The sequence below is a fragment of the Barbatula barbatula genome (genome assembly GCF_947034865.1).
Source record: "Barbatula barbatula genome assembly, chromosome: 20".
In the NCBI taxonomy this organism is placed as follows: Eukaryota; Metazoa; Chordata; class Actinopteri; order Cypriniformes; family Nemacheilidae; genus Barbatula; species Barbatula barbatula.
Window position 1 is genome coordinate 9835732 of NC_136783.1, and position 10442 is coordinate 9846173.

The following is a 10442-nucleotide window of genomic DNA, read 5'->3' on the forward strand; positions in this document are numbered from 1 at the left end:
CCTTCAGTGTATCCTTTATTCTTATAGTACTTGGCAAACTTGTTGCAACTTATCTCTCTCTATACTAAAACACATATCCATTGATATAAATAGATGATTTGACAGTACACATACTCAAATACCGTACATAAATCAAGTACTGAAATATTAAGTTACGGACATCAAATAACAAAGGCATAAAAACAACGCATATACAAGAGGTTCCAGTTTTAAGCCAAAACACAAAATCACACTACTCACATGGCAGTAAATGGGTAAACAAAGTTTGGATAAACAAAAAAACTAGTACACCCAAGATTCAATATACTTATATAAAGAGATTTTATTCTATTTTCATCTCTCTTTCAGATTTTTTTCTGCAAAAGACATTATGAAACCTCTCCAAATGCCGTTGACAACTCATCCACTAGGCGGAGTCTTTCTGCTGTAATAGATCTTTTTGGAGGCAGGCATTTATTACAGAAAGGCTAAAAATCATTGATAACAAAAATGCATTCTACTTAAATTTCTTTAAACCATTTACATTATAAAGCGTAACGTGTTTGGCAGAGGTGTTACTGAACTTGCTTACCATTAGAAAGTCCAATGCAAAACATTTGCTTGTGTGTTCAATGGCCCTTTAAAAACAAGCAAACAAGCACTTTAACCTTGCCGACAGAGATTCTCTAAAGTCACAACAAAAGGAGGGGGACTAGTAATAAAATAAGCTAAATTTCTGTAACAGTATTTTCACAGTTACCAATTAAGAGAACAAACAATTCATGTTGGATACAGATTCTGATTTCATGTTTCAAAAAGGCTGAGCAGCAGGCTTCTACTGGATGCAGCAGTTGTTGCGGTGGCCATTGGAATCTTTGAAGCGAAGTCGCATTTTGGGACGATATTTTTCCAGATAGAAGAGCTGCTTGCTGTTAAATGCTCCCCGGCGCTTTCTGGGAAAAAATGAAAACAACATTTATCTTCAAGAATAAAGACAATATCACCCTTTATGCCAAAGCATGCCTGTACAAGAGAATCTTTCAAGTTCACTTACTGTCGTATGAACTGAACAGCATCCTCATATTTCATCCCACATTCAATCAAGGCTAAAGCAACCAATACTGGGGCTCTATGGGGGGACGATTGAATACATTCAAAATTTTATAAAGTTGCATGTTTGTACGGTTACATTTAAAGTGTAAAATAATGATCTATAAAGTCGTAATATTACCTTCCAAGGCCTGCTACACAGTGCACAGCAATGCAGCAGCCTGGCTCTTCCCTAAACTTAATCCTAACAAGATTTAGCCAAGCATCAACAATCTGGTTGGAGGGAGGAGCTCCATCATCAAAGGGCCAATCCTGCAGAGCAAGCAAATGCACAGCAAAATTTAGCATGAAAATCATTAAGGTGCATTCAATTTCTTAACTATTGACGTGAATAGACTCACCAGAACTTGAATGCCCTCTTTAACCACCAGGTTTGCATCATACGTGGCCTCACATACTCTAACAACCGTGGTCACCCCATACTTCTTCAGTTCCTGATGGGTAGGAGTGATGTCACATAAGTGCACTTACAGTAATTATAGTGTTACATCTAAGTGCATTCTGAGCTGTGGCTGCTTTAGCAAAAATAATTATATAACTTTGCTGTGTTTAACCCATTTAAACAAACACTCACCTCAATGAATTTGTGAAGTGTGGCATTAGTGGGGTTGTGGGTAATGAGGAATCTCATATTTTTGTAAGTGATCTCCACTGGGGCAGGTCTATTCATACGAGCCATTTTTGATGATGATTTTATTTCAAACCAAAAATGCGGAAAACTCTCTCCAGCAACAGAAAAATGTGGCAGATACAATCAGGAGAAAAGAGCTATGACCCAGAGGCAGGATTAAGCGCTAAGAACGAAAAAAAAAAAGGTTGGTCCTCTGGTGCGAGTGAAGGAGGAAGGCCGACGAAGGCAGTGCACTTCAAGAGATCTTTTTTACCCCATCCAGACCTGCCGACAGCTGTGGATGCCTGCTCTCCAAGCCCGATCCCGCCAACGTTAAAACTATTACACAAGTCTCTCTTCTGATGAGGTAGCGAGGCTTGTCGTTCACTTCTCAAACGCTGTGCTGAGCCTGGCAGTAGTCTCCACTGCCCTTCAGAAACTCCATAAATGTGTGACCCAAAACACCACAGAACTGCTGCAAGAATACAAGAAAGACACAACCATCAGGACACACGCAGGGCTGAGATTTGCTAATGTCGCTATATTATAAGGTAATTTATTCTATATTATACATGACCTTTTGGCAAATGGGAGATCTGGCCATAAGTACATTTTTTATAATATTGGTTTAACATCACAGTTATACAGTCCAGCCAGGTTATGTCAAAATTACCCTAAACAGGCCTGTAAATTATTATGGCCTTACAGTAAGTCATCCTGAATGTCTATGTGACAACATCTGAATGACAACCTTTTCTCTCACTATAAACTAGAGGTGCTGTGATTGACTGGTCAGAGACCGGAATCGGCAGGGTTTTCGCATGATCGGCCGGGTACTTCTGTTCAGTAATAACATCAAAGCCGTCCCTACACTTAAAGCCTCAAGTAAACATGTAAAAGTGTGCGCACACAGCCTGTCTTTCATGGCTCGATTATACTATATGTGGGTCCACCGTACCTATGCTGATTAAAACGCATAGAAATCATTTATACGAGTTTTAACTTTTTACTGAAGTTGCAGCTAAAATGAACCAACCCACTTATTTCAATACTACAGACTAGGGCTGGGCGATATGGCTGAAAACTGTATCACGATATCAGTGTTTCATATCGGTCGATATCGATAATTATTGATATTTTTATGACCCATTTAAAATAAGGACCAGGAGAAAAATATTGTACATTTAAACATTTTTATTTTAAACTTAAACTTCCTCTGATCATAATCCCCTCAGTTATTGAGACAGAAATGTCAACACAATCATGCAAAACTCAAATAATTAAAATGTAAACATAAGTCTAAAGTCACAATGAACACTTAACAATTATCTCTTAACATTTAAGGTGCAAAATGAAAATAAAATGTAAGAAATGCTTAATAAAGTGTAATACAATAGTGCAAAGTGTTAAATATAAATAAAGAAAAACCTGAGAATTTAGTGCAAACTTAGTGCTAGGAAGTTCACTAGCTGTTCACCTTCTGGTGAATAAAGTTTTTTAAAATATGTACAATGTTTTGTAAACAAAGAAAACTGAGGTAGACTGATGTACATCTGTAACAAATAACAAACCTGATACAGTACAGTAACATTGTTAGAAACCTGCAGAAATATGAAAAAGTAACAAACGAGTTTTCAAGTTATTCTTCCTCTAATAATACTTGAAGTTGAACTATTAAAGTATGTTTTCAGTCCCTCTCCATGATCGTCTGCTGCTTGTGCGGTGTTGCAGCAGCTGCAGAAGTTGTTGGTTGAATACGGCTGTACTCCAAAGGGTGAGCGCGACTAAGATGGTAAAACAAGTTTGTGGTATTACCAGTCTTGGCGGGGACAACGGTCTTGCATACTTTGCAGACGACATTGGTCTGACTACGGTCAGACTTGTAAAATCCAAAAAACTGCCATACTGGCGAGCTGACTTTTCCTCTTTTATTTACAATTTCCTCGCTCGCCGCGGCACTCATTTTCTGCTTATCAGTCGCCGGTTTCTGAGAGGAATCCAGCAGACCAGCACGAGACAACGAAACAGCGCAACCAAACTTGATACTGTTACACGATTGGCTGTTAGCTTGTCACTCCCTACGTTGCTAGGCTACCAGAGAGCGAGTGCCTTTGTTCATGCAACCAAACTTGCTTTGAAACCTCTGGTTTCTTCATTGGTTGCTTCCGACGAAGAAAAAAAAAAACTTTTATCGAGCGCATTTTTTATTGATATTGATTACATGTCTATCGCGATACATATCGTTATCGTTTTATCGCCCAGCCCTACTACAGACCCAAGGTAAAGACAATAATAAATTTAAAGTACTATTTTATTTATAGGCTTGTAGTCTTAGACTTTTGTGAGATTAGTACAACTTATACTTGACAGACAAATGAGGGGGGGAACGTACACAAACCCTCTTCTCTCAACAGGTAGTGGTCTAGTTTTTGTTGAAACTAGTAACATTGTATTAGCACCTATTGTACTATTGCTCTTTTTATGACATATCGCTTATTTGCTCCCCGAACTCTATGTAAGTCGCTTTGGATAAAAGCGTCTGCTCAATGACTAAATGTAAATGAGTACAAAAGAGAAAAGGGTAAAGTAAGTGACATTGTTTAGTTATGTGTATTATTTCGACTTCTTTTCAGTCGCAGAGTTCTTCAATTTAAGAGCCGTTTATGTAAAAGAAGATCCTGTCATTTAATGAAGCTTTGAGTACTGAATTTAGGGATATTTGGAGAAATTGAATTGTTCAAATATTTGTGTTATGAAAATAAAAAATTGTATTATGAAAAAATGAGTAAAGAAGGAAGGTAAATACGGTTTTATATATATATATATATATATAGTGTAAATTATTGTTTGTGGGTAGAAAATCGGAATCGGCAGGCTTTACTTAATAAAATCGGAATCGACCAAGAAAATGCAATCGGTGCATCTCTACTATAAACAGAATAACTCGATACAGGAAGGCCAATAAGAAGCACGCAGTCATTGTCAAGGCGTGTAAACCGGTTCGGATTGCGATTTCTGGAAAACTGGGCCCTGATGCTGGAAATGAATCACCTATGTCCCATGAGGATACACGTGTTTCATGAAGGTCTGTAGTCTATCAGGAACTAAGCCTCTTTAAAAATACGCAGTAATACCATTGGAGCCGCATATCCAATCAACAAGTCATTTAAATCAGTCACAGTCTGTTATCCGGACTACTTTGAAGTATAACATTACGTGAAAAAGCAAAAAGGCCCCTCGATGATTCCATGAAAACGAGCACACGCTTGTTTTCTACTTTTACACGTGGTTTACATTTATCGGTCAACGTCATCTAAACACCAAAACAATGATTAGATATGACCAAAACAATACTGACGCCAACACATGCTAACGGAGGATAGACACAAAGACGTCAGATTTGCTATTAATAGCAATTGGACAAAAAGCCTTTATTTTCACAAACACCCTACTCGTCTTCACGCCACAACAATTTGTTAAGTAATGCAGATTCTTTAATAGTTTAATTCAAACGTCTGAATGTGAAACAAACAGCAAAACACCGTGCTCGCTTCTCATCGATGCAACGTTAGCATTCAAGCTAACCCAGTTAACGTTAGCAAAACAATGCTAACCAATTATTTCGAAAATGCGAAAACAATCATAATATTCCTAGAAAATATATATAATATATAATGCCTCAGATGGTGGCGAGTATAGGAAATATATTTAGGGTGTAATTTAACTTAAATGCGTAAACTGTGACCACCAAGAAAGATGTTTTGCTCGTATGCTAATTAGCTTACAAGAGCTCGCGCTTCAGACAAATGTAATATAAAGAGCGAAAACGGAATGAACCCGTTTAGAGTTATGTGTACAAACGTTGTACTTACTGGAATATGCTTACTCATTGAAGATTGTAGCTTAATCATAAAGCCGGTCCAGAGAAAGCTGTGCGAGAAGTGTTGTGGCGTCTGACCATACAACTAGCGTGTATGACGAATCTGCGGTAACCGGTTACAGCTGGACTGAAGAAGAAACCGCACCCTACACACACACATACTCAAACATTCACACAGGAGTTTCAACTCAGAACAATTATACACATTATTTAAAATATATAATAATAACTGTTATATGAAACAAATATAGCCAATACCTGTATTATATGATTTTGATATTATATTGTACTGATTTACACTTTGCATGGTGTTTTATTCATTTATGCAACATACAACAATTCAATTTTTTATGCACATACACGTTTCATATTGCCTCTATATTGGCCATAGCAGTGTACATTAAGTTTTCTTATTTGTCAAGTGTATAGATGTCAGTGATAACTTGTACATCAACATGTTTGATGTGAGGCTCAGGCATTCTACAGCAGCATACCATGAAATAAAATAGGCTATACAGAATTAAAGATTCGCGTTATAATCCCATTCAGCACAGTTGAATTTCCCATTTCAATAATATGACTAGAGGAAAGGAGGTCTGAGTTTTTACTGGGTTCGTCGGGTAAGCATCCTCTCTGTTTGAGGGATACATTATTGTAGTAAGACATACTTACATTTCCTAACTGTTATCAAAGAGATTAAGAGGGGTTTTAAGATGCTAAAATTAAATGATTGTAGGCATTAAGGTATGTGTGCAAAGCATGCAAGTGCAAAGTCTTTCATTTTGCCACTGCATCATTTGTTTGCTTATATTTAACAGCAGGTACTTTGCATTAACTTTACTTTGTATTTATTTTCAGTAATCTTTCGGACAAATAGTTGCATCTTTCTAGAGATCTGATGAATGAAGCGCTGTTGAAAAGAGCTGATGCACAAAACCTGACAATAGATGAGTGGGATCGAACAGCCTGGATGCTTCACGGATCAGGTTGGGGAGAAAGGGAGTAGGTTGGTTTGTTTTGGTCTCTGTTGGTCAGTTGAGTGGGTCACTATGATTGGGGTAGATGGTTGACTTTCCAGGCATTTACTTAAGAAAACCATAATGCAGGAATCAGAGGAATCCAGAGATAAGGTAAAACACCATCAGACAATTTATTTGATTGAGAAATGTATTTTGTGTTCTTACTAAATTACTTTTCTGTTGTCATTTGGATGAACTTGAAATTTGTTGAAAGTAATTGTGCAATTATTTATTATCAGGAGAACATACCAGACCAGGTGGATGGGGGCACTGTGAGTGCAGAAAAGAAAAATGGTGCAAAAGGCAGTGAAAAACACTGTTCCTTTGACTTGGAGAGAAAAGGGATATATGTACCCAAAGTGCCATCGAACGTACCTGTTCAAGACCCCTCAAACAACCCTGTTTTTATTTCCATCGGCCTTCCACATCATCGTACTTCTGTTTCCAGCGAGTCGCAGTACCAGGGTCTCTCACGAGAAGATGACCACACCAACAGCGAAGGACGGAAAAGGGAAGGCGTGCACTGCTATCCTTCGACTAGTGATGGTGGCGTCCCCAAAAAAACAATAGCAGAACTACAAAGCAAGTTACATGAGAGCTTCCTGCAAAGTGCAAGAGATGAAGGCAAGAGGTACCCCCCGAGCCATAGAGTGGACTGTAAACCAGACCAGATTCCATCCAAAAGTTTTAGCACCTTCAAGCCCTTGTCAGAGTTCTCTAGGAGAGCATCCGGACTAAGAGAAGGATATTCATCTAACTGGGATTCTGACGGGTCGTCGGATACTGATGGGCCACCAAACAGATCTTCGGATGTGAATTCACCCACTGTTGAAAGATCTTATTGGGGTGAAGCGGGTGCATTACATACAGGTCAGTTTTTTACTATTTGTAGTTTGCAAACTTTCAATAAACACGTTTTTTATTTATCTGTCTGTCAATTATTTATATTTCCACCAGATAAAAAAGAGAACTCACAGGCGCACTCGTTTGCATCTCAAAACTTCATCTCTGATGTTGAGCACATAAAGCAGCACATTTCTCGGGAAAACATAAGCTTTGTTCGCTTTGAGGCTACTGACCTTCATGGTGTATCCCGATCCAAGACAATTCCAGCTCGGTTCTTTCAAGTGAGTACCTTATTTCAAATGTTTTTGTAACTTATAGGGTTACTAAAATAAATGTAAGAGCTGTCCAAACTGAAAACAACTTACACTGACAAATCTTAAAATACCTTTTGTGTTGTCTTAAAATGCATAAACTTAATTAAATGCACCCTTATGAAAATGAAGCTTTCACAATGTTATAGAAGAACCATTTTTGGCTAAATGGTTCCATAACGAACCGTTTATATCTGAATAACCTTTCGTACGTTTTTTTTGAAGTGGAAAACGGTTCTTTAGATTATAAAAAAAAGTAAGAAATAGTTATTGTAAGAACATTTGAGTGGATGGTTCTTTGTGGAACAAAAATTTCTCTTCATCAGCTATGCTGTTGTGAAACACCTTTATACAAGGGTTTAAATAAATAAAAAATGCTATCAGTCAAATCCTTTTTCATTTAGTCTATTTTGTGTTCTCTTTTTTTGCCAACGAAGCACATTTCAGATACAAGTGTATGGAGGTGAAGAGAGAGAGAGTTTAGGACCATTGTGGCTCTTGAGGCCAAGATATTGATAACCATTGTTTTTCATATCACAGTTTTAGATATTGTGAAGTTTAAAGTCTTTAAAAACATGATTTCTTATTACAGGAAAAGGCTTTATATGGCATTTCAATGCCGAGAAGTTACCTAGAGTTAACCCTAAGCCCCCGGGTTAATGAGGTTGATCATCCAAGTTCCCCCAACTTTAGTAGTGACGTTCTTCTGGTCCCAGATCTCTCCACCTTCCAAATCCTCCCGTGGGCAGACCAGACAGCTCGTCTCATTTGTGACCCCTGCACTATCACAGGCATGCCACTGCGAACATCACCCCGCCTCATCGCAAAAAAGATGCTCGGCCAGCTCCAGAGCATGGGATTCTCTCTTCACTCCTCCTTCACATATGAATGCTGCATTTTTGGAGCCCCGGAGAAAGTGGGACCCAAATCTGTGTTCTTCCCCGCCACGACTCTTTTGAGCACCTATGATCTGCCCTTCCTACAGCAGCTTGTCAGGGGGATGTACTACATGGGCGTTGATGTTGAGAGCTTCTCATCTGCAAACGGACCCGGGCAGATGGAGATATGCTTCAAACCCAGGTTCGGGATCGAGGCCGCTGACAGTGCCTTCACCTTCCGCACCGGAATCAAAGAGATTGCCAGGAAGTACGACTACATCGCCACCTTCTTTACGGATGACAGCATCCACAATTCCGGGTTGCTATCTCATAGCCTTTGGGATGCCAGTGGCAAAAGAAGTCTCTTCCCCGCTGATGATGGAGAACTTTCAGAAATTGGCAAGAAGTGGCTCTCGGGTCTTCTCCACCATTCAGCTGCTCTAAGCTGCCTGCTGGTTCCGGGGATAGGTTGTCGAAATCAGCTGGCCAGTGACAAAAAAGATTCCAAGCACCAGCTTTATGCCACGTGTGGCTGCAATGACAACAGCTGCACCTTCAACGTGAAGGTACACGGTGGACGGGAGACACACATTGAGAACAAGCTGGGATCAGCCATGGCCAACCCGTACATAGTGCTAGCAGCCACAGTTGCAGCTGGACTGGATGGTATTAGACAGAATCTCAATACCGACCACATCCTAAACCGAGCTTCAGTTCAGCAGAAACACTTCCCTGTTCCCGTTAAACTGGAAGATGCTTTAGTGGCCCTGGCAGATGACAGTGCGATCTGTGGAGCGCTGGGAGAACCTTTTGTGGAGTATTTCATTGCAATGAAACGTATTGAGATTGAGACCCAAGAGCAGGATGCTGATAGAAACAAAGGACTTGAGTATTTTATTTGAAGATACAGTATAAGGAAATTACTGAATTTGAAGGATGTTTCATTTCAAACTGAAGACACGCATTTCTTTGTCCACTGATTTAGTTTGGGAGACAAATAATCTCTTAAAAGATTTAAAAAATAAAAACATGCAACTAGCTTGATTCTGTTGTCAGATACTGATTTCATTTAAAAAAAATCACATTTGGTAAAAAATACATTTTAGTTTTTTAATGAGACCGTTTGTATTTAAATTAAATTTGTGTCAAATATATTTGAATTAATACATTGAAAGAACCTCCAAGACGTAAGAAGAGAGCGGCCTCAAGTCTGCCACTGGAGACTTTTGAAGGTCTAACCTGCGTCAAACTTGTCTCAAACTTACACTGCTGACTTTTAACCCCACAACAAGTGGGTTCTCAGATTTTCTGCCTTTTATCTCAACATTTTTTCTGAATTGCTTACACCTGTCATATTTTAAGAAAAAATACTAAAGGAAAATGTAAAGCATCACTCATAGTAATGGAACCCTCAATGAAGACATAAAGAAAAAACAGGATTCATGGTTGTGTCAGTAGAACATCAAAAACTGCATAATGTGAATACAACCGAGAGTGAAAGTGACCTATTTGTCAGTTATGGTGAACCACACCTGAAATGTGACCTCTGCATTTAACCCATCCAGAGAGTAGTGAACACACGCACAGCAAGTCGTGAACACACGTATACCCGGAGCAGTGGGCAGCTATCACTGCAGCGCCCGGGGAGCAAGTAGGGGTAAGGTGCCTTGCTCAAGCACACCTCAGTCGTTATCGATCGAACTGGCAACTTTCTGGAGTCCGACTCTCTAACCTATAGGCCATGACCTTTAACAATACAGATATTAAGTTATATTAATTTGTGTAATATAATAAATGAATATTATATTA

General features: G+C 38.9%; 3 protein-coding genes across 4 annotated transcripts; 1 reads left to right on the plus strand and 2 right to left on the minus strand.

Moving 5' to 3' along the window:
• ptp4a1 (protein tyrosine phosphatase 4A1) lies at window positions 1–2174 on the minus strand. Of its 2 annotated transcripts, XR_013788107.1 has the most exons (6): window positions 1664–1906; window positions 1431–1523; window positions 1211–1341; window positions 1034–1108; window positions 572–932; window positions 1–424 (listed from the first exon to the last, which is right to left on the minus strand). XR_013788107.1 is itself a non-coding variant. In XM_079483700.1 (5 exons), exons 1-5 carry the CDS (start codon window positions 1766–1768, stop codon window positions 815–817), a joined length of 522 nt encoding a protein of 173 aa, XP_079339826.1. In that variant the 5' UTR covers window positions 1769–2174; the 3' UTR covers window positions 1–814. The 2 variants fall into 2 exon arrangements, 1 of the variants encoding a protein (XP_079339826.1); XM_079483700.1 differs by having other exon boundaries at window positions 1–932; window positions 1664–2174.
• LOC306909706 (uncharacterized protein) lies at window positions 2091–5610 on the minus strand (the record flags this gene model as incomplete). Its single annotated transcript, XM_079483701.1, has 2 exons — window positions 2091–2174; window positions 5572–5610. The coding sequence occupies 2 exons, from the start codon at window positions 5608–5610 to the stop codon at window positions 2091–2093; spliced, it is 123 nt and encodes a 40-aa protein (XP_079339827.1).
• On the plus strand, window positions 5034–10057 carry lgsn (lengsin, lens protein with glutamine synthetase domain). The gene is made up of 5 exons (XM_079483699.1): window positions 5034–5174; window positions 6438–6709; window positions 6838–7468; window positions 7556–7725; window positions 8348–10057. The coding sequence occupies exons 2-5, from the start codon at window positions 6680–6682 to the stop codon at window positions 9533–9535; spliced, it is 2019 nt and encodes a 672-aa protein (XP_079339825.1). The 5' UTR covers window positions 5034–5174; window positions 6438–6679; the 3' UTR covers window positions 9536–10057.
• The last annotated feature ends 385 nt before the right edge of the window (window positions 10058–10442 follow it).